This window comes from Capricornis sumatraensis, chromosome 3, assembly GCF_032405125.1.
Source record: "Capricornis sumatraensis isolate serow.1 chromosome 3, serow.2, whole genome shotgun sequence".
Taxonomy (NCBI): Eukaryota; Metazoa; Chordata; class Mammalia; order Artiodactyla; family Bovidae; genus Capricornis; species Capricornis sumatraensis.
In genome coordinates, this window is record NC_091071.1 from 123,930,884 (window position 1) to 123,954,995 (window position 24,112).

Sequence of the window (24,112 nt, forward strand, 5' to 3'; positions counted from 1 at the left end):
AAACCATAGCCTTGACCAGATGGACCTTTGTTGGCAAACTAATGTCTCGGCTTTTGAATATGCTATCAAGGTTCCAAGGAGTAAGCATCTTTTAATTTCATGGCTGCAGTCACCATCTGCAGTGATTTTGGAGCCCCCCAAAATAAAGTCTGACACTGTTTGCACTGTTTCCCCATCTATTTCCCATGAAGTGATGGGACCAGATGCCATGATGTTCTTTTTCTGAATGTTGAGCTTTAAGCCAACATTTTCACCCTCCTCTTTCATTTTCATCAAGAGTCTTTTTAGTTCCTCTTCACTTTCTATCATAAGGGTGGTGTCATCTGCATATCTGAGGTTATTGATATTTCTCCTGGCAATTTTGATTCCAGTTTATGCTTCTTCCAGTCCAGCATTTCTTATGATGTAATCTGCATATAAATTAAATAAGCAGGGTGACAGTATATGCAGTCTTGGCATACTCCAGTTATGATCTATTTTTTTTGGTCATTAAAACTTAAACACTTCTCAAAAATATCTTATTTACTATGTATTCCAAAAACTACAGTTTTTAGCATTTGAGTTTCAGTGGTGAAGTATAATATCATTAAGCAGTGCCACAAAATGGTATTAAATTTGGGGAAAGAAAGTGTTAGTTGTTCAGTTGTGTCTGACACTGCAACCTCATGAACTGTAGCTCACCAGGCTTCTCTGTCCTTGCAATGCTTCACGCAGGAATACTGGAGTGGATAGCCATTCCCTTCTCCAAGGGATTTTCCTGACCCAGGGATTCAACCTGGGTGTCCTGCATTGCAGGCAGGCTCTTTACCATCTGAGCCACCAGGGAATCCTGGGGAAAGAAGTGGGGAGGGAGGTAATAATGTCAGGAAAGGTCTTTGGGGTAATTTATGTATAGTTGAAAGTTTGGGGAGAACCTTTGCATTTGTTCCCCAGACTATTGAAGTAAATTCATTTTCAGATCAGAGTCTGAGCTTTTAAATGCTCAGATTGATAGATTTTTTTTTTTAATCAATTTTGAACTCTTTTATACATTTATATTTATTATTTATTTTGTGAGCATAGTATTCTAGGGATGACTTAAATATCTCTCCAATGGATAACAATTACTCTCTTGTCCAAAAGTAAGTAAATATTTAGCCTTTTATGTTAGCTGTGGCAATAAACATGGTCATTTTAAATTCTTTGCCCTATCTACCATAAGCTAAAGAACTGTATATTTTATGTTACTTACATAGCTTTTAGGCAAAGCAAATACCATTTACTGGTGGTGTAAATACGTGGAAAGCTTATTCTGCAGTTTTTTGAAGTGATAACTACCACTATCTGAAGTTTACTTAACAAGCCATTTTCTGTAAATAATTGGTATGTTATTTTCCACTGATTGTTTTTGACAGCTGGCTCAATTTTTCTTTAAATATTAAGTCATCAGTACTGTTGAATGCTGCTTAATGGTTTTAGATCAGGTTTGAAGATCTAGAAAAATCATACCTTATAACAGTAATTGCTAGCTAGTAGGTTTGAGAGCCAGCAAAACTGTAGAGGCGTATATTTTGGACTCTGAATTCAGAGGAACAAGGTTTCTAAATATATCTCTACCACTGTGCAGTCTTGGAAAGTTTGTTGACCTGTCTGAGCCTCTGAGAAATGGGGACAGAGTCAGCCTGGTTTTTTTTTTTTTTTTTTTTTTGGTCAAACAGTAAATATATTGAGCATCCACTGTGTACCAGGAACCATACTTTATTTTAATACTTAATAGTATTTTTTGTCATCATTGTAGGGATTGAACTAGAATGCATGTAAAACAGCTAATCAGAATACTTAACAAAAGTTATCCATAATTTTTAACTCTTATGATTAAAATATCCCAAATATATTTTAAAAATTTCTCTAAGAGCCAAGATTGTTTTAAGGAGTAATTATATATCCAGGATATATGTTTAAATTACAATAATCCTATATATTTTTTTTAAAAACATTGGCATGAAATTCTTGTACTTTAGGGTTGACTTGAAAAACAAGAAGCTGGTATGATAGCTTTGAAAACAGTATAAGTGACATTAATGCCAACATTAGTGTTTCTTTGAGGATAAATTTTATATGTGCATGTGTAAATGTACATACACTGTGAGCCGACGCTGTATTCTGTTGTCTTTTAAAATAGAAATATATGGACCACTCTCTAATTTTCTGTTTCTTGAAATAAAGGTAAAGCCCTTTCCAGACATTTTATATACACATACATACAAATACATGCATATATTTGTACCTTTGATTTTAATAAATAGTGATGGGTGGGGAGGGGATTGGTCTACCCTAGATCTATAATTCTTATCACTATAATACATATGACAGTCATGAATGTTCAGAATATTAAACTGTGTTCATTTCAGTTTCAGAGCTCCCCAAAAGAAAATATTTATAGGTTCATTATAGTTTTATCTCAAAACTTTGCAATGAATAGGAAAAAAATTTTTCTCAATCAGTTTGGTTAATCATAGCATCTTATACCCGGAGAAGGCAATGGCACCCCACTCCAGTACTCTTGCCTGGAAAATCCCACGGACGGAGGAGCCTGGTAGGCTGCAGTCCATGGGGTTGCTAAGAGTTGGACACGACTGAGCGACTTCACTTTCATTTTTCACTTTCATGCATTGGAGAAGGAAATGGCAACCCACTCCACAGTGTTCTTGCTTGAAGAATCCCAGGGATGGTGGACCCTGGTGGGCTGCCGTCTACGAGGTCGCACACAGTCGGACACAACTGAAGCAACACAGCAGCAGCATATTATACCAGTTTATTAGTTAATCAAGATTTTAATATATTTTTTATGGTAGCATATTTATTCTAACAGTCTTTATGATTTGTGGCATTTGATGTGTATATGTAAGCCTAGGTCACTTTATAAATAGTCACTACAACTATTGACAATTGAGTACTTTCTGCCAAGCAGGGCACTGAGGGTATTGAATGTGTTAAGTCAACTCACATCTCTCTTTCTCAAATGAGGAAACTGAATCACAGAAAAGTTAAGTTTACCCAAGGTGACTTGACTAGTAAATATAGCTTGAGAACTTGTACACTAATCTTTTCTTAATTACTCTGTTCCTCAGATTTTACAATCAGGTTAATTATTCGAACTATATCTTTATATAACTGTTTATAACAAATATATGACTATAATATATGCGTTATATTCAAGGATTCCCTCAAAGTTCAGTCAGTAACAAATCTGCCTGCAATGCAGGAGACCTGGGTTCACTTCCTGGGTCGGGAAGATCCCTGGAGAAGGAAATGACAAACCAGTGTTCTTGCCTGGGAAATCCCATGGACAGAGGAGCCTGGCAGGCTTTAGTACATAGAATTGCAAAAAATCAGACACAATTTAGCAACTAAACCACAATCGTGTTTTACATATGTATGCTGCTGCTGCTAAGTCTCTTCAGTCCTGTCCGACTCTGTGCGACCCCATGGAATCCCGTCCCTGGGATTCTCCAGGCAAGAACACTGGAGTGGGTTGCCAGTTCCTTCTCCAGTGCATGAAAGTGAAAAGTAAAGTGAAGTCACTCAATCGTGTCCGACTGTTCGCGACCCCATGAACTACAGCCTGCCAGGCTCCTCCATCCATGGGATTTTCCAGGCAAGAGTACTGGAGTGAGTCACCATTGCCTTCTCCGTTACATATGTATAATCATCCTATAAAAAAACAGTGATAACAGAATGAAATATTGACTCTTACTTGAACATTTTCTAGGCTGTATTGGGTGATTGTATATTAGGCTGTACAGGAAGAAATCACCATAACAGATGATTTAGGATTACAAAATATCTGTGTAAATTAATGAACATGTTTTAAATGTGCTTCTCAATGTGGTTTCAGTAATATTGTTTGATTTTGGTAAATCGGCATTTATTAATATGATAGTAGGTCTTGAGGAATCGATCAACTGTAGTCTGCTTCATTGATTATTTTTAAATGGATGTAGCTAAAATCTACTTGAAAGTTCACATAAGAGTTAATTTTGTGTTTTTTTTTCCTCTTTAGTAAAATAAAACAGGGTCTGTTACCTAGTTTGGAAGATTTGCTGTTCTATACAATTGCAGAAGGACAAGAGAAAATACCTGTTCATAAATTTATTACAGTAAGTTTTTACATTTTTCTATCCTAACTTTTAAAAATCAGTAATATGAATCAATATATGGTGATATTGCAATGTAGTTTTAAAGTCATCTGACATGTAGATTCTGACTGACACTATTTCTCTTATTTTCAAATTTTCATCATGCTCATTTCAAGGTAATCAATGAAAGGAAATGAAAGAAACAATGAAAAACTTTTCCAGAAAGAGGGTAATAGTGACACTAAAATGCCATATATATATATTCAGGTCTTGGGTAGAAGTTTTTAAATACAGGAATTAAAAACTTGTAATTGGAATAAGCATATACATTATTTGCACTATGTATTTACAGACTCTTATTTTTTTAAAAACAGGCACTCAAATCTACAGGATTGCGAACGTCTGATCCCAGGTTGAAAGAGTGTATGGATATGTTAAGATTAACTCTTCAAACAACATCAGATGGTGTCATGCTAGACAAAGATCTTTTTAAAAAGTAAAAATTTCTGCCAAACCATTAATGGTCATTTGCTATGCTATGTGGTGTTTTTTTCTTTTAAAACAAAATTGCATCTTTGAAAGCCAGTGCTTCCTGTGTAATTGAAAAAAGAGGGGAGGGGATTTATAAACATGAGTTGCTTAGAACAACTTTGTGCACATTAAAGTTCTGTAATATACTGGGGCTAAGAGTATACCTTGAAACTGTTCTGAGGAAATGTAGCCATGGATGTTTCCAATTAATAATACCTGGAGATTGCATTCAGTTTGAATGGAACACACTCTGTCCTGTTTAAATTGATCTCTAATTCATCTGCATATCTTGCAGCCTTTCTCAGCGTGGTCTCTGTTTCTTTTCTACAAGTTGATTTAGATGACATCATAAAATGGGAAGGCAGCCTGCATTCATTAGGTTTACATGTCTCCATTGTCTGCTTCTCTCTTTGCAGCAAACATAGGCTTACTGCATAGGCTTTTTTTTTTTTTTTTTCAGAATATCTAAAAACTTAATGCTAACTTTGGACATTAATGCCTTGATTTGCTTGAATGAAAATATTTTTATTTTCCAATATTTGCCAATCTTTATTTTCTTTAATGTGTTCCTACTAGTTTGATTGCTTAATAATTTGATAGACAAGTTTGTCATGGAACCCAAGGAAATATATGGTATTTTACAACTAAACTTGAGTGAGAACTAAAATAAAACTGTAAACACTACTGTTAAACCTTGGCTTTTTCCTGACTGTAGGCTTAGGTTGAAAAGAATTCCAGCATCTACCTTGAAAGTTTATTTGTATGTATGTATTTTTATATATTTTTTATTTTATTGTCTTTGGGGGGCTAGATGATTTGTTCTAGATATCTGCTGAAGTATCCTAGAATATTAAGTCATCTGAAGGTATAAGTATTTAACTGAGATCCTTCCAAGTGTCTTGGCATACCATGAAGCAGTGAGTGCTGCCAATTTTAGATCTCTGTCTTTTCACCACATGGTTCTTGATGCTATTAACTCTGCTGACCTTATAAAATGTAGATTTTAGGTTCATGTTGGAATTGATGTTAGGAATTTTGGGTCTTCTGAACCTGTTCTTTGTGAAGGGAAGGAAATAATTTCTAGTTAGCTGTATTTTTGCAGTAAGATTATTTTATTTTTAGTGATCATGAACTCTGTGCAGAGTGCCTTCTGGGGAGTTATTTCGGTATATCTGAAAATAAAAGTTGTCAGACTTGATTCAAAGACATGGTAGATAGGTATATTGATTGTGGGTATGAGGAATTGCTTTGAATTCCTACATGAAAGCAGTATTTTATATCTTTTCAGTACTGGTTAAGGTTTTTTTGTGCTTCATAAACATACTATTGTGTTTAAATATGAAATTTGAAAAAGTAATTTAAATACACTGAGTAAACGGAAAAGCATAAAGTTTTCTACTATATTAAAAATAACAATTAGCATTATTTTAAACACTAATCCAATTAAAAGAAAAACCTGACAATTGTAATATAGGCAGTTCCTAACTTGACAGATGCTTAGTAGTCTATGTGAGCAGGCAGTGGAAAAGTTTGTGTCTATAGGCATATGATTTCTCTTTTCATTCCTAGAATGAGATTCAAAACCTCTGACCGCAGGTGATTGCGTCAGAGAAGTATTTTCTCTGTTTTCAAAATAAGTTTTCTAGTTAGTGTTGCCAGAAATAAACTATCTCAGTTTCATGCAACTGGAAAAGCAGATGTTCCAATGGAATTCATTTTCCCAGAGAAGTTATTTATAAAGAAAGATGAAAAGGTTTGGTTGAAGTCAATGTGTTGACATTTTACCTAAAATACCTTGTTGGTAAATATATATATTCAGCCTTTGAGGGTAATCTGAGAAGCATGTAGAATTTTTCTTTAAATGGGAAAATAAGTTCTATGCATACTTTTGGGGGCATAGTCTGTTTGAAAGTTGGAGACTGCCTGTACCTATCTAGATACTTGATTGATTTTAATGCTAATAGTCTTAGTAGAAGTAGAAAATGTGTGTTGAAAAGGAATACTTTATTTATTCATATATTTTTAGCCATGTAAGTATTAGAAGTATTATCATGTGTGATCATAATTTTTTTTATCATCTTGTTTTGGAGGAAATGAGTGGTAGTCTTTGTATTTATTTGATTTTTCTTTGAAAATTCTTATCGACTATGTTATTTTACTAATGAGAAATTATATTTGAAATATTCTATAAAACAGATGTGCATAACAGTTGTTAATCATAAACATTTAAGTTAAAAGGAAAAGTAAAATTATTTTTACCAGTTTAGGATGAGAAAACTGAACAAAGAAAGCATGAGAAAGATGTCACTTGTTGAAAATCATAAAACACTTACTCTTCATTCTACTTTATATGACTTCTGATTTTCTAGTTAGATTCATGACATCCATATTAAAATAACTCCCAAGAAAAAATTACAGATTGGAATGCTCATCATCATGCAGCTAGACACTCTTCTGAGTGATATTGCCTTGACTGGCCACAGTAATTCACCAATGAAGGCTGTTAGCACGGCTTTACCAGCACCTTCTCATAGAGTAAAAAAAAAAAAAAAAAAATCCCAGTTTCACTGACTGTACAGTTTTTGTATAAAACCTCCTTTTAAAAATGCTGATTAATTTTGAATAGGTAAATAGTAGTAAGGTTAATAATTTTTATTTGTTTGAAAGTCCTTATATTTTCTCATGCAACAGTTCTTGAAAGAAGGAGGATGTAGATTTTACTTGATACAGAATAGCCATTTAAGATCAGGAATTATCAAGTTTTTTTCTTCTAAGAAATGTCTTTCTTATATATTACTTGTAACTCTCATGTGCAAGTTGAATTACTGTTTGATGCATATTAAATATTGTCAGTGATAAAACTCAATATTAGGTAACATTGAAACTATCATAAAATTTATTAGTTTATTGAAGTAAATATTATCTCTTGGATGTCAGTTATTTCTACATGTATAGCTTAATAATGGAAATTAGGATTGTAACTTTTTCATGTTGTAATTAAAGCATGTGTTTATCACTGAAAATAACCTATTTTATTTTAAATCAGTGTTTAATTTTATGTTGATCAAGTGAGTATATATTCTGGATTTTTGTCGATAGTTAAAATGTGATTATCTGGCTTTTAATTCTAATTTGCTATTTCATTTAGAACATCTGAATTCAGATACTGAGATAAAAACTTATCATTTACCATGGACTGAAAAATTGAGAGTGTCTATTTTCCAGCTCTCCTTCTATAGTTAGTGCATGTATTTACTTGCAGGTTACACGGAGTTTTCTTATCTGTAAAATGGGGAAATTAGCTTCTTAAAGGGTTCATCTTTTGAGGGTTAAACAGGATAAATAGTACTTGAAGCTTAGTACTTTTTAGTCTGTTATGGGCTTAGTCTTAGTTGGTAGAACGGCTTGATGCTCAAGTCTACAGTGTCTTCCTTTATCGATTAAGTGTTCTATTTTTCAGCTTTTGAGACTCACTTAAGATGAGCTTAGAGTATATGGTTGGCTATTAACCTATTTATAAAACTCTTCTTTAGGGTTATATTAATAATTGATTTTCTAGCTTAAACTCTTTTAAAACAAAGCAGAATATTGATTCAGATTATTAGATTTCATGCTTTGTCATCCACATGGTTTACCATATCATTTAAATAGTTTTTAACAGGGAAACATTTTTATTCTACAGTGTATTACACATCTTAACAGTGCATAGAATAATGTAAATATTTTAGGTGATTCAAGTAATATAAAGTTATTATACTATTATATATATTTTTTAAAGTTAAACATTATTTTTGCAAGCATTTAAATAAATATTTTATGTTAGAGACAAATCTGACTAAACAAAGTTTTTAGCTTAGAAATGCAACATTTTCAAAATTAATTTATAGAAAATATGTTAAAATATGGAATGTTTAGTTTTTTGTGAAGTTTTTTCTTAAGGGACATATGTCTGAGGTTATTTCATGGAAAAAATAAAGAGGATCTCAGCTATATATTAAGGTCTGATTTTTGTTAACCAGATGTCATGCTGAATGCTTATCATATCTGGTAGGTGAAAAAGTCTTGTTTTTAGATGGTCTTGGTACTTAACCTGGTGGAATGCTCTGTTGTTTTAGTCTTTGATGCAGTTTTTAGGCTATCTAATTTATTTCTTTAATTTGTTCAACAGCTTACAAGCAGCTACATGAAAGGGTGCTTGGAGGAAAGAAAATAATGTAGAAAGAGTATAATTTCTAGAATTTGCTTAAAATGTTGAATTTCTTTATTGTTTGAGTATTTTCCTAATATTGTTATTATTAGCAAGTACTAATTTTTTCTTATATTCCACAGATGTGTTCAAAGCAACATTGTTTTGTTGACACAAGCCTTTAGAAGAAAGTTTGTCATTCCTGACTTTATGTCTTTCACTTCACATATCGATGAATTATATGAGAGTGCTAAAAAGCAGTCTGGAGGAAAGGTAATGTTTTTGACGTGAATATTTTCCTAAACCAATAATTGAATAAATTTAGCTAAACTTGAGGTGTAGAGACTAAAATTACGTGGTTTTGTGTTTTGCTAAGTAAGAAATTTAAGTGAAGCCACTGGATTAAGTTCTTTTAGAGTAACAGAAGTAAACAGAAGTTTAAATTGCTCAGTTTGTCTGACTCTTAGCAATCCAATGGACTGTAGCCCGCCAGGCTCCTCTGTCCATGGGATTCTCAGGCAAGAATACTGGAGTGGGTAGCCATTTCCTTCTCCAGGGGATCTTCTGACTCAGGGATTGAACCAAGTCTCCTGAATTGCAAGCAGATTCTTACTGTCTGAACCACCAGGGAAGCTTAGTGCTTTTGTATTTTTTTTAAGTGCTTTTAAAATATTTCAAATATTATGGTGGTTATTTTCATTAAAAAGAAATCTTTGATTTTCAAACGATTAAGGTGACCTTTATATATTTAATTAATTAAAAAATAACTTCCTGGGAATTTCTGTAGGTATGATATCCTCAAATGTTAAATAAAATGTTTACAGTTTTTAAAATCCTCTACATAATATAAGGGCTATTTTATTTATTCTCGATATTGAAAGTTTTTAGATTATGAAACCATATTATCATGACCCTGATTAAATAAATTTTGTTTTTTTCCTCTTTAAAAAAAATTAATTCGTAGTTCCTCTTAGACTGTGTTTTTTCTAGGAAGAGAGAATGCAATAGAAAACAGATGGTGACAGAGACTCTGAGAGGTCACTTAGATCTCACTTGTAATACTCAAGTCTGTTATGCCCTTAGTTTTTATGAGTATTGTTATAAAAGATACACTACAAAGCCACTGAGTACTATAAAATGTTCATTAGTGGAAGCTAAATTAAGATAAATTTTTTTGATAGAAAAGAATATTTTATATTTTATCTGTTGATTTCTTCCCACTGTTTTGGATAGGTTGCAGATTATATTCCTCAACTAGCCAAGTTCAGCCCTGATTTGTGGGGTGTATCCGTTTGTACAGTAGATGGACAGAGGTAAGTTTATTTCAGATTCGTCAAAACCAGCTCTAAAACTTCAATTTGCTCACTGCATAACAATGAGCATGAGGTAGAGAGGAGTATCTTCTCTAATAGTAATTAGCCTCTTGAGATGACATGAATTCAAGAAGGCAGAGAAGTTTAAATTTTAGTTTAATTTTAAAAACTCAATTGAAATAATACTTTTTACTACATTTTATGAGGCATTTCAGCTACATTATTCACAGTTGTAGTCTTTTTATTTGAATGTTTATTGTTTAAGGAACTAGAGTTACAGATTTGCTTAGGAAAAATAGATTTGGCAAAATATGAAATTACTCACTAATGAACTGACCCCTAGTAGAATTAGTTCACCTTTCTTCACTTAACTTAAGTGAACTGAAGTTCACTTAACTTCACTGGTTACGCATACTGTCATCATTTTTGTTCCTCTTGCTGCTTATATGATTATCATGGTAGTTAAGACAATATAATGTAATGTATAGTCTTTTGCCCATCAGTCATTTGCAAAAGATACAGGATTTCATGAAGCCTATGAAATTTGATTTTCAGGATATAATCACACTGCAGGTATAACCACTGACATCTAAGGATCCAGCAGAATTTTAAAAAGGATAAAAATATGAGGGCACCTCAGAGAGAATAATTTGATTTTAAAAGTCAGTCAAGAGAGGCCCTTGGAAAAATGAACAAAGTTCTGAAATATTTTTTAAAGAATGACCTTTTTATTATGCTGTAAGTCAGACATAAAGATTTATTATGTTTCAGTTTGGTCTTGTCAGTCAGAAAAATTATGCCAAAAAAAGAAAATCATATTTTTTACTCATTTAAAGACTTCAGCTCAGAAATAAAATATTCTGGTTTTTTGTTTGCTTTTTACTAAGGTAATTATTTCTTTTTACATTAAAATATAACTTTACATAAAATGAGATAAACAACTCCTTGGTGTATACAGCTTGGTAAATTTATGTTAGATAATTTTATCCTAAATTTTGTTAAAACTACAAATCATAATATCCCACTTAAAGCTTTTATATGTCTCAAGTGCCTTCATTCTAATAATACTTTTATCAGAATGTATTAGAAAATAAATACTTTTATTTTTTTACTAAATCTTTCTCAAGTATTTACAGTTTTTTTAAAAAATGTGATTTAGTTCATTCATACTTAATGATAAGGAATCCGAGGCCCAGAATTTGTATAAAACTGGCAGAGGTGAACCTAGCACCTAGGTCTCTAAACTTCTAGTCCATTATTCTCTGCGTTATGACATACTTTTATTCTCATCTGGGCCTGTGAAATGAATTAAACACTCATGTGTTGTATTAAATGTTGGGTGCCATGAACAGACACGAATTCATGAGAAGACATGGCTTATCCTATGGAATAAATTCCAGTAGGGAGTGGTATTCCTGTTTTCTTGTATTTGGAGGAAATGGTTTATCATGTAGTAGAAATTTTTATATTTGGAGGAAATTATTATTAGCTAATTCTCATGCATGTCCTTTTTCTTCTTAAACATATTTTGTACATATAGGTGATTCTTTTAGTTTAGCCTTCTTATCCAGAGAAATTTTGAGACAAGACTTTGGACTAGATCATAGGTATTTTTAAATCCAAAGGTAGTAAGACAGGCTTTTGTCAGGTAATAGAATGATTGCCAAGTTGAAGTTATAGGCTGAATTACAAGTTATTCATAAATTTGATAAGAAAAATATTATACTCTTTTACTTAGAAGTGAGGTGTCCCTCTGATGTCTCCATTAACTTCTGATTGTCGAGGGGTAGTTACTATAGTGCCCAGTTTCACTATGAATACGTTCCACTAGAATGAATGTGTGCCTGTATTGTGTTGGCTCATTGATTGGGACACCTGGGATACTTGAGCAAATTAAACAGAGATTGCTGCTCTTGGGGTCAGTCACAATTTTTTCATTTTCAAAACAGTTCTATACTTCATCTGCATCTTAGCAGTTTGGTAACATAAAAAGCTTTCTTTTTGTTCTGTTGTTTATCTCCATGGTGAAATGATTGCCTTTGGTGCCAACTCTATCAAGTTTGTAAAACTGGATGCTATTTGTTTTACTGGGGCTAGAAATTATCAATAGATATGGTTCACAAGAAGAGGCATTTTTAGAGAGGGGCTCAGAGAATGATATTGAATAAACTGAGCCCCATTTAAAAACTAACCAGTTTCAGTTCAGTTCAGTCACTTAGTTGTGTCTGACTCTTTGTGACCCCATGAATTGCAGCACGCCAGGCCTCCCTGTCCATCACCAACTCCCAGAGTTCACCCAAACTCAAGTCCATCAAGTCAGTGATGCCATCCAGCCATCTCATCCTCTGTCATCCCCTTCTCCTCCTGCCCCCAATCCCTCCCAGCATCGGAGTCTTTTCCAGTGAGTCAACTCTTTGCATGAGGTGGCCAAAGTATTGGAGTTTCAGCTTTAGCATAAGTCCTTCCAAAGAACACCTAGGACTGATCTCCTTTAGGATGGACTGGTTGGATCTCCTTGCAGTGCAAGGGACTCTCAAGAGTCTTCTCCAACACCACAGTTGAAAAGCATCAATTCTTTGGCGCTCAGCTTTTGTCGCAGTCCAACTCTCGAATCCATACATGACCACTGGAATAACCATAGCCTTGACTAGATGGACCTTTGTTGGCAAACTGTCTCTGCTTTTGAATATGCTATCTAGGTTGGTCATAACTTTCCTTCTAAAGAGTAAGCGTCTTTTAATTTCATGGCTGCAATCACCATCTGCAGTGATTTTGGAGCCCCTCCTCCCAAAACAGTCTTGACAGTTTCCACTGTTTCCCCATCTATTTTCTATGAAGTGATGGGACCAGATGCTATGATCTCAGTTTCCTGAATGTTGAGCTTTAAGTCAACTTTTTCATTCTCCTCTTTCACTTTCCTCAAGAGGCTTTTTAGTTCCTCTTCACTTTCTGCCATAAGGGTGGTGTCATCTGCATATCTGAGGTTATTGATATTTCTCCCGGCAATCTTGATTCCAGCTTGTGCTTCTTCCAGCCCAGCGTTTCTCATGATGTACTCTACATATAAGTTAAATAAGCAGGGTGACAATATACAGCCTTGACATACTCCTTTTCCTATCTGGAACCAGTCTGTTGTTCCATGTCCAGTTCTAACTGATGCTTCCTGACCTGCATATAGGTTTCTCAAGAGGCAGGTCGCGTGGTCTGGTATTCCCATGTCTTTCAGAGTTTTCCACAGTTTATTGTGATCCATAAAGTCAAAGGCTTTGGCATAGCCAATAAGGTAGAAATAGATGTTTTTCTGGAACTCTCTTGCTTTTTTGATGATCCAGTGGATGTTGGCAATTTGATCCCTGGTTCTTCTGCCTTTTCTAAAGCCAGCTTAAACATCTGGAAGTTCACAGTTCACGTATTGTTGAAGCCTGGCTTGGAGAATTTTGAGCATTACTTTACTAGTGTGTAAGATGAGTGCAATTGTGCAGTAATTTGAGCATTCTTTGGCATTGCCTTTCTTTGGGATTGGAATGAAAACTGACCTTTTCCAGTCCTGTGGCCACTGCTGAGTTTTCCAAATTTGGTGGCATAATGAGTGCAGCTCTTTCACAGCATCATCTTTCAGGATTTGAAATAGCTCAACTGGAATTCCATCACCTCCACTAGCTTTGTTCATAGTGATGCTTTCTAAGGCCCACTTGACTTCACATTCCAGGATGTCTGGCTCTAGGTGAGTGATCACACCATCGTGATTATCTGGGTCATGAAGATCTTTTTTGTACAGTTCTGTGTATTCTTACCACCTCTTCTTAATATCTTCTACTTCTGTTAGGTCCATACCATTTCTGTCCTTTATCGAGCCCATCTTGCATGAAATGTTTCCTTGGTATCTGTAGTTTTCTTGTAGAGATCTCTAGTCTTTCCCATTCTGTTGTTTTCCTCTTATTTCTTTGCATTGGTCGCTGAGGAAGGCTTTCTTATCTCTTCTTGCTATTCTTTGAAACTCTGCATTCAGATGGTTGTATCTTTCCTTTTCTCCTTTGCTTTTCACCTGTCTTCTTTTCACAGCTATTTGTAAGGCCTCCCCAGACAGCCATTTTGCTTTTTTTGCATTTCTTTTCCATGGGGATGGTCTTGATCCCTGTCTCCTGTACAATGTCACGAACCTCCATCCGTAGTTCATCAGGCACTCATATCTATCAGATCTAGTCCCTTAAATCTATTTCTCACTTCTGGTATGTGTCATAAGGGATTTGATTTAGGTCATACCTGAATCGTCTAGTGGTTTTCCCTACTTTGTTCAATTTAAGTCTGAATTTGTCAATAAGGAGTTCATGATCTGAGCCACAGTCAGCTCCCGGTCTTGTTTTTGCTGACTGTATAGAGCTTCTCCATCTTTGGCTGCAAAGAAATTTAGCCTTGATTAAAGCTATGAGTAAAAAGAATGGTGACTAATTTCTAAAAGCACTAGTTCAATTTTTATGTTAGAATCCAGATAGAAGTAAGGAGGGTCATACCCCCTTGTCCTCAGAGGTCCTCAGAGGCAGTTTTTCACATTACTTATTATATAATAATTTTGAGCCAGTCTCTTACTTGAGTACTTGTAAATGTTTGCATTTTTTAAATAAACATATTTATTCTTAATTATTATTTAATGTTCAAGTAAACTTGTAGTTGAATTATGGGAAAGCTGTTGTAAATTAGAATTTAGTTATTACATTTTTTCCCAATGATGTAAATTTTTTATAAATCTACTTTTTAATAGGCATTCTGTTGGAGATACCAAAGTTCCATTTTGTCTTCAGTCCTGTGTAAAACCTTTGAAATATGCCATTGCTGTTAATGACCTTGGAACAGAATATGTGCATCGATATGTTGGGAAAGAGCCAAGTGGATTAAGGTTCAACAAACTGTTTTTAAATGAAGATGGTAAGAATTATATAAAAGTTACTTGGAAAAAGAAATATCTCATTTTCCTGTGTAAATCTAAGTAGTTTTGTGTTTTTTTGGGGGGGGGAGAAAAAAAGTTGGAACATTCATACTTTTTCATTTGTCATGAAAATAGTTTGAAACCCATAGAGATAGTTTAATCACTTACTTTAAAAAATAGTTTTATTTGGGCATTTTTATACCACTGGAGGGTGAGGTAGAGAGTTCTAGGGCAGAAAATAAGACTTTCACTATACAGTTACCCATAGGGGAATATCTTACAAAATCTCAGTGTCTGGAATTTGTTGGTTAGCATTGAAACTAAATGGTATTGGTTATAAAAAATATCATTCTTGGTTATCAATATCAATGTTATCAGTATTAGTTATCATTGAAGCTAAATGATGGGTACATGCACACTTGTATTCTTTTCTTTCTACTTTTGTATATTATATATGTTTGAAAACTTCCATAATAAAAAGTTTTTATGGTGGCCCTTGTAGAGATGATGTTTTTGTTTTTGCTCTTCCATAACATTTAGTATATGAAAGAAATATCTTGTTTTAAATAGTTGGATACTAACAAGTCTAAATAGTTTACTGGAATCCAAAAAAAAAGAGGATGACAAAGGTAGATAGTACTTTAATCTGATAGAGATTTTAAATCTAAATACCAACATATAGATTGGTTTCTATTTTTTAGTCCTTTGGGTATATGCTAGGTTCCGCATGTGCTGAGTTAAAATAGAATTGAAGACAAAAGTAAAGGAATTCAGTGATTGCGACCACTCTTATAGTTTTTTTTTATGCTGGATAAAAAATGAGCATATGCCTTATACTCATTGTTTTATTAATTTTTTTAAGTGAAGCTACAACTGGTATTTTCTTAGGCTTCTTTTTCAGTTTGTTTTGAGGGCAGTTGCATTTTCTTTTTTATTTTACCATAATCTTTTTATTCTGTGGCTTCCCTTGTGGCTCAGCTGGTAAAGAATCCACCTGCAATTTTGGAGACCTGGGTTCAATCTCTGGGTTCGGAAGATCCCCTAGAGAAGTTTCAGAAGTTTACCCACTCCAGTATTCTGGCCTAGCGAATCCCATGGACTGTATAGTCCATGGGGTCGCAAAGAATTGGACACAACTGAGCTATTTTCCGGAGAAGGCAATGGCACCCCACTCTAGTACTCTTGCCTAGAAAATCCCATGGATGGAGGAACCTGGTAGGCTGCAGTCCATGGGATCGCGAAGAGTCGGACAGGACTGAGCAACTTCACTTTCACTTTTCACTTTCATGCATTAGAGAAGGAACTGGCAACCCACTCCAGTGTTCCTGCCTGGAGAATCCCAGGGATGGGGGAGCCTGGTAGGCTATGGGGTCACAGAGTTGGACACGACTGAAGCGACTTAGCAGCAGCAGAGCTATTTTCACTTTCACTTTCAACCTTCTAGAGCCCTAGAGACTGAACCTGATAATGTCAAAAATGAAAGGACAGATACTTGAATATATACAAATACATGTATAAACTAATTTAGCACAGCCTGATTTCTGTATTTTGCTTTCTGTCTGCATGTGGTTTCCCTTTCAGATGGATGTAATACTGGAGATTTTTTGGTTTTTGGCTTCCCTTTGGCTGTGTACTGTTTTTCTGTGACAATAATAATTCTCATTTGGTGTGATCTCAAAGAAAGCAGACTTCTCTTAGCATAATTTGAAATAGGTGAAATCCTCATTGTACTACTTAGACAGTATTCCTGTACTAAGTTTTATTTTAACTTTTGTAACTTGCCATTCAGTTCAGTTCAGTTGCTCAGTTGTGTCCAGCTCTTTGTGACCCCATGAATCGCAGCATGCCAGGCCTCCCTGTCCATCACCAACTCCTGGAGTTCACTCAGACTCACATCAATCGAATCGGTGATGCCATCCAGCCATCTCATCCTCTGTCATCCCCTTTTCCTCCTGCCCCCAATCCCTCCCAGCATCAGAGTCTTTTCCGATGAGTCAGCCCTTCGCATCAGGTAGCCAAAGTATTGGAGGTTCAGCTTCAGCATCAATTTTTCCAGTGAGTACCCAGGACTGATCTCTTTTAGGATGGACTGGTTGGATCTCCTTGCAGTCCAAGGGACTCTCAAGAGTCTTCTCCAACACCACAGTTCAAAAACATCAATTCTTCGGCACTCAGCTTTCTTCACAGTCCAACTCTCACATCCATACATGACTACTGGAAACCTTGTCATTATCATAATCCAAAATGTTAAAGCAGAGCTAGCTACTAAATCACGTTATTGATCTTATACTGAGGAGAATAATGTACTGTTAAGTTACCCAATTTTTTGTCATTATTGTTTTTTAATTAAACATTTTCAACAGTTTTATTGAAATAGAATTCACCTACCACATAATTTACTCATTCAAAATGTACTATTTAATGACTTTTAGTATATTCATAGAGTTGTATAGTCATGACAACCAATCGTGGGATGCTTATCACCTCAAATGATACCCTGTGCCCATTATTAGTCAATCTCTATTTCTCTTCTGTGCCTCGAAACTAGTAATCTACTTGCTGTCTCTATGGGTTTGCCTATTCTGTACGTTCTATGTACATGGAATCCTTATATTTGGTCTTTTATGACTGGCATATTTTACTTTTTTTAGCATATGTTTTTAAGGTGCTTTCATGTTGGGCATATGTCAGTACTTCATTTTTAATTGCTAAATAATATTCCATTGTATGGATAATAGCACATTTTGTTTACCCATTCATCATTTGGCAGGATTTTGAGTTGTGGGTTATTTTTCAGGTTTTTTAACTATTACCAATAATACTGCTGAGAATATTTGTGTACACATAAGTTTTTATTTTTCTTGGTTATATAGTGAGACTGGAATTCCTGGGTTATACAGAAATCTTCAACAGTTGAGAATTTCCTTGTTTAGCTCTAGACTTATCTCACAGGAGATAACTTGCTTAAAATTCAAGGAGACAAATAATGTAGCAATAACTTATGAACTTTGCTAGGTTTGTTAAGTTAGATAGGATCTTGTTCCCAAAGAAGTAAGTTACTACCACAAACAGATAGATTAGGAATTATGCTTTCAAATAAATGTTTGTAGTGCCCCTGTTTGGCATTTGTGCTGTACTGTAAATGACAATATAATCAGCTGAGACTTTGAAATTCTCTTTGTTGGAAGAATTAGAAGAGGTAGGATTTTGGGTGAAGTTAAATTTTAAGTAATTTTTTAATTATACAAAATACTTCCTTATTGTCAGGAAATACAGAAAGCATGGACAATACAACTTAAATACCCTGTAATATTTTTATCCTATATGTATTACTTGTTTGTGTTTTCTTTTTCTGCATGTGTATGTGGAGAAGAAAATGGTAGCCCACTCCAGTATTCTTACCTGGAGGATCCCCATGGACAGAGGAGACTAGTGGGCTGCAGTTCATGGGGTCGCAAAGAGTTGGGACATGACTGACTGACTGAGCATGTACATATATATACACATAAATAAGAAAGTAAAATATTTTCTAAAAGGAAAATTGGGTCCACACTAGATATGCTTTTTCCAAGGTGATTTTTAATAGTAATACTATTTGATTGCTTAGTGATGTGCCAGAACATTTCATGTGTTTTAATTCATTCAAGTACTATGATTTGCTGAGATATTGGTGCTGTTTAGAGATGGGAGAATTGAGGCACAGTGAAATTCAGTTACTTGCCCAGGATCAAATAGGTAGTAAATGGCATAGTTAGGAAATTTGAATGTGCTCTTATACCACTATTCACTGTCTTTTTATATCTGAATCTTTGTTTGCCTGTATAATTATAGTAGCTTCTGAGAAGTGTATTACTGGTTTGATGTGTAAAGACTTAATTGCATTCTTCTACTTTCTACCTCCCACCCCCAAAAAGAATTGTAATAGTGGCTTATATAAAGAAAATAGGTGTATGTTCATGGGAAGTGGTATCAGGTACTTAACATAATTCCGTTGCTTTTATATTTTTCAGACAAACCACACAATCCTATGGTAAATGCTGGAGCAATTGTTGTGACTTCATTAATAAAGGTAAACTGTTGATGTTTTAATCTAGTAATATTTTTAAATACTAAGGCATAAATATGAACCTTATGTAGAACTGTGAAAAGTTTTCTTTTGGTGTTAATCTTACAGTATGAGGTTAGAATTTTTATTTATTTCCAAATAAATGATGTAATTTCAAGGGCAAAACTGAAAACAGATGACTCATTATAAATTCTGACACTCTTGACCTGAAGATCTGGCAGAAATTCAAAAAGAAGTTTCTGTTGAACAGTAGTCACAGTTTTTCTTCTTAAAGTTTTAATATTTTTTTCTTTCTCTTTTTGGCTCTTCTAGAATGAACAGATGTAAACAGAATTAACAGCATGTTACTGTTTGATGTTTGTCATCAGCATATGTAGGGACAAATGTTCTGGTACTTTGTGTTAAAGACAAAGTACATTTACCCTTGAATATTCGCAAGTCCTTGACTTTCATGAACTGTAATCACAATTTTCATTTGAACTTGTTTCATTTGTTTTACTTGAATCGTAAACAAGATTTATTCCAATTATTAAGTTATTTTATTTTATTTTTCCTACTCTTTGGTTTGTTTACACTGTATGTTTTCTTGTTAAGTGTCTAGTTTGCCTTAATAATTGGAAATACTAATGTTGTATTGAATAAGTATTTGAAAATGGTTCTATTTTGTGATACTGCTTAAGTTTTTAATTTCTAATTATAAGTTTCATTTATATTCAATTATGTTTCATTTGTGTTTGCAACATTTATATACTTTCTTCAGTAAATCTGTGCATATCTATTCCATGGTTGAAGATAACATAGCTGTATGGCTTTGTAGATGCATTTCTGAATATGAGATACCTTGGTTACTCAAGGAATGTTTGAATATAAGTTATACCCTTGGCCCAATTAATAAAATTTCATTTAGTTTGTATGCTATAAATTCTCTTAACTCTCATGAATTTATTATTGTTAATCATGAGGGAAAGCCTTTAAAATAGAAGAGTAGTATCTTAAGAATGTATATGTTGTTATTTTGGAGCAAATGCTTCGTAAGTACTGGCCACTTAATCCTTGTAACTCCAGTGACGTAGATATTACATAGCCAAGTATTATTTTTTAATGTAAGTAATTTTAGGCTATGAAAATTTTCAGTTTGCCCATTATAACCTCTAGTTATTTGTTGCTGTTTAATAGAAGAGTTGTCAGTTTGAGATGAACGAAACTATGTTTATTATAAAGTTATGAGTATATGATAGGCATAGTCATGCCTTCAGGTAGCTTCCAGTACAATGTGAGGTATACACCAGTAAATGCACCCTTACAATGAAATACTATAGTGAGAGAAAAGTTTCAGTAATAACTATTCAGATTTGAACATGTAACTTAAACTAGAAGTAAGGAAAGTTATGATAATAAAAGGTATGCATTAGTGGTTAATGAGAAAACCACTAGAATGGTTCTAACCCTTTTTTGGGCCTTCCAGAAAAAATGTTCACATACCATGATTTTATATGAACCGTAGGGAGTTCACAGACCCTTTGAAGCTGACCCTGGATCTCAGTTTAAGAACTTTTACACTGGAGAGAGATTAACATAGCACACCAATAGTATTTTCAAGAAAGGACATATGTAAATGATTAATAGCAGTCTTGCTTAACTGCATGCAGTTAAACATCTTTTGTTTAATGATTCATGGGCTTAATATACTACACTGAAATGCTGCATGTGAGAAATGCATGTCTGGTCATACCACATCATTACTTTATAAGTTTCACTTACCATGTTCAATCACATGCCATAAATTATATATTGAGCCACATTAATGTAAGTACTGAGAAACAGTTCAAAAAACACACATACACAGCATAAGTGTGGTTGTATGTAACTGCATTTAACTGAGTCATCTTGTCTTTACAAATTTGATCAGAAATTTTAAATTTAGAAAAATTTACTGACAAAGTTGGAAATGAAGCTTTGGGGTATGGTTCATATTTAAGGTCACTTTCTTTGAATATTTTTGTTTTATTTTTAGATGGTGTTTCACAAGTTTTATGTTTTTTTTTTTTTTTTTTTTTAAAAGAAGTTCATCTAAATCTTGGAGGAGTAAGCTTGACATACCTCTGTGTAAAATTGTCCCAGAATATAATACTTTTCTTGGACTCTTTTTAAAAAAGAAGTCAAAACTTTTATAAACACCTGTCTGTGATCTCTGCAGATTATATGATCACATAATATTTATGAATTGGTAGTTGAAGCTCAAGTAATAAAACCATAGCTGAAGGGGTTTTCAAGCTCAGCCCTCTTACTAAATAGGTAAAATGAGGAAATAGACTTGATAGGTTCTAACAGCAGTGGACTTGGCTTAAGCTAAATCTCCTGATTTTCTGTTTGCTGTTCATTCACATTCACTCTGCCATTTTTAATGTAACTGTTTGCTGTTTTCTTGATGACATCTTCGTCTTTACCTGGCATAATTAGATTGTCTAAAAAGTTGAGAAATATTATTTTCCTTATTTCACTTATACAGAAGATACCAGTTTATTGAATTAGAAGTCAGTCTCATTTTTAGTGAGTGTGTATAGTCATTCTTTGGACATTAGTCAGTGCTTGTTATCTGTAAGGAACTAGGCCTCTTATCAAGGAGCTTACACTTTGAGTACCTGAAGTGTGGCTCTTATACAGTGGCTACTCAATGTGAATTTTGTTTTTTAACTGATGACCTTAAGGTTATTCTTTCTTTCAAAATTCAAGACTTTATTATGGTGCTATTAAAATATTTTCTTCATGTTATCCCCCTGCCCCCAAACACATAAATTAGTAGAGTCTTTAGTAAGACTCTTTATTTCATAATTTTGTAGTATTGATATTTTTTCCTTGTAGGATTGGTGGTGATCCTCAGGAAATGGGGGAAGAGGCAGAGCAGATGTTCAAAAGGATTAGCAGATTGTGGAAAAAAGGAGGATTTGGACAGAAGGAACCTGTTGCATAAATTCTTAACTACTAAACTTGTAGGAAAACTCCAATATTTAAAATTTTAAACAAAGCTATATAGGTAAATACCTTCATAAAAGAAAATGTCATTTTTGTACTTAAAATGCACATAATTTAAAAAACCATGAAGGTGCTAACCTCTTTCTCTCTGTGGTAGCTGCTAAACTTAAAGGAATACTTTTTGATGCAGTTTGTTATATTTGATGATAATGATAATGTGGTTGTTTGACTTAAAGGAAACAGTAAAAATAAATTTGAAAGCACAGTTGTTCTGGAAGAAACAGCAGTATCCTTACATTATTTTTTAATCTCAGTTTCAGTTTGAAAGTTAAGATCTTGTAATAATTTGATGGCTGGGTGGGAAAATTAGGGCAATGTATTAAAATTATCGCACTTCTGCTTTTTTATTTTAAAGGTAAAGAGTAAATTGCATTGTCTTATATGTTTGTATCTCAGTTCTACTGGTAGTTTCTGGTTTTTGTCATTTGAATAACTTGATTTCTCTTTTTTTTTTTTAGTCCAAATTATTTTTGAGTTTAAAATTTTGGAGGTTTTTTCCTGTCTTTTTTTTTTTCTTTAATTAATCATGCTCCATTAAAAAATCAAGGCAAATTTAGTTAGTATGTATGGAATGTTCAGTTTAGTCATGTTGACCATCACTTGTTACACGGGAGGCAGTTTGTGACTCTGGGGTGCAATGGACGATGCCTTGAACTTGGTAACATTAATAAGAAAGGATTGTAACTGACTTATATTTGCTTTATGTTTATATCAGTAGATACGCTTGGGGTTGGTAATTGGTGTCAATATAATTCACTTTTCTGTTACTTTATTTTTAGGGTTAATCCATGGAAGTACTAGATTTAGAACAGTATTTTTTACATGTAATCTATATTAATCCTCCACATATTATTTAACTTTAAAGCATTTTCTTTGGCTAGATTAAGCTAAATGTTTTATAAAATTTTTAGTTACCTCTTTTTGCCTTTTTCTTCTATGTCTTTTTTCCTTTTCGATTTAATTTTCAATTGGCTTCTATACCTCCATACTTCATGAATGAATCAATTGATTTACAAAATTGTGATTAATGTGTTGACTTTAAATGAGTAATATTAAATTTATTGGCACATGTCCCTGTTTTTAGTGATATTTCACCTATATTGTGATGTATAGTACATGATTCAGTTCATGAGTATATTGCAAAAACAGGTTATAAAACTACTCCAATATATTTATATTAGTTCTTTTAATAGCCAGTGTTAAAACTCTTTATCAAATTTTAATGGCCAGTGTTAAAACTTCTTTATTAAATCTTTATTCATAAAAGTTTTCCTCAATGGAATGTAAATTCTTTAACTTGATAGGTACATTTATCAAAAAATTTTCTGATCTCAGGGTCTGATTACTAACCTTTTCAAACCACATGGCTTGCTTTTTCAAAGTCTTGGGGTAAATGGATTAGATGTTTTGGTAAATGTATTTTGTCCAATGTATCTTTTTTATGTTTTCCTACTGTATATAATATAAAGATATTTATCTAATAATGCTTGTACAGTGACTTAACACTGAAATAAACATGTCCTTGGGCATGGGAATATTTTTCCAAGATATAAAGGGGCATTGATACTAAAACTATCAGTTTCCAAGTCTGTTTCCTTTTGTGCTTTTTCTTAAAATTAATCTGTCTTTGGTCCAGTTTTCCCCACATTTTCCAAAAGAAAGGCATATTTTTCAGGTCCCAAATTTTACTGTGGTACACTGCCTCAGATTGTAAAAACTTCTTGGTCACCATCAGGAGAGAACATTTTGAAAGACTGTAGTTATGGTATTGCTGATGTGAATTACTGTAATCACTATAATGACTGGGAACAAATCTTATATACCAGGTTGTTTCCAGTGTTTGGTGTCAGCAAAAGGGAAGAGGATCTGATCAAGTTGTTAGTTAATAAGAACATTAAGTGTAATTTTTGAAGATATATTTTACTGTGTGACCTTTGTGTG

General features: G+C 33.7%; 1 protein-coding gene across 2 annotated transcripts in view; it reads left to right on the plus strand.

Annotated features, from left to right (window-relative positions):
* Positions 1-24,112, plus strand: part of GLS (glutaminase) — an 87,268-nt gene that overhangs the window by 12,876 nt on the left and 50,280 nt on the right. For both annotated transcript variants that reach the window (XM_068966998.1, XM_068966999.1), the window contains exons 2-7: positions 4,043-4,139; positions 4,493-4,614; positions 8,979-9,108; positions 10,069-10,148; positions 14,908-15,071; positions 19,083-19,141. In XM_068966998.1, coding sequence (XP_068823099.1) covers positions 4,043-4,139; positions 4,493-4,614; positions 8,979-9,108; positions 10,069-10,148; positions 14,908-15,071; positions 19,083-19,141 — 652 coding nt within the window. The remainder of the gene's footprint in view (positions 1-4,042; positions 4,140-4,492; positions 4,615-8,978; positions 9,109-10,068; positions 10,149-14,907; positions 15,072-19,082; positions 19,142-24,112) is intronic.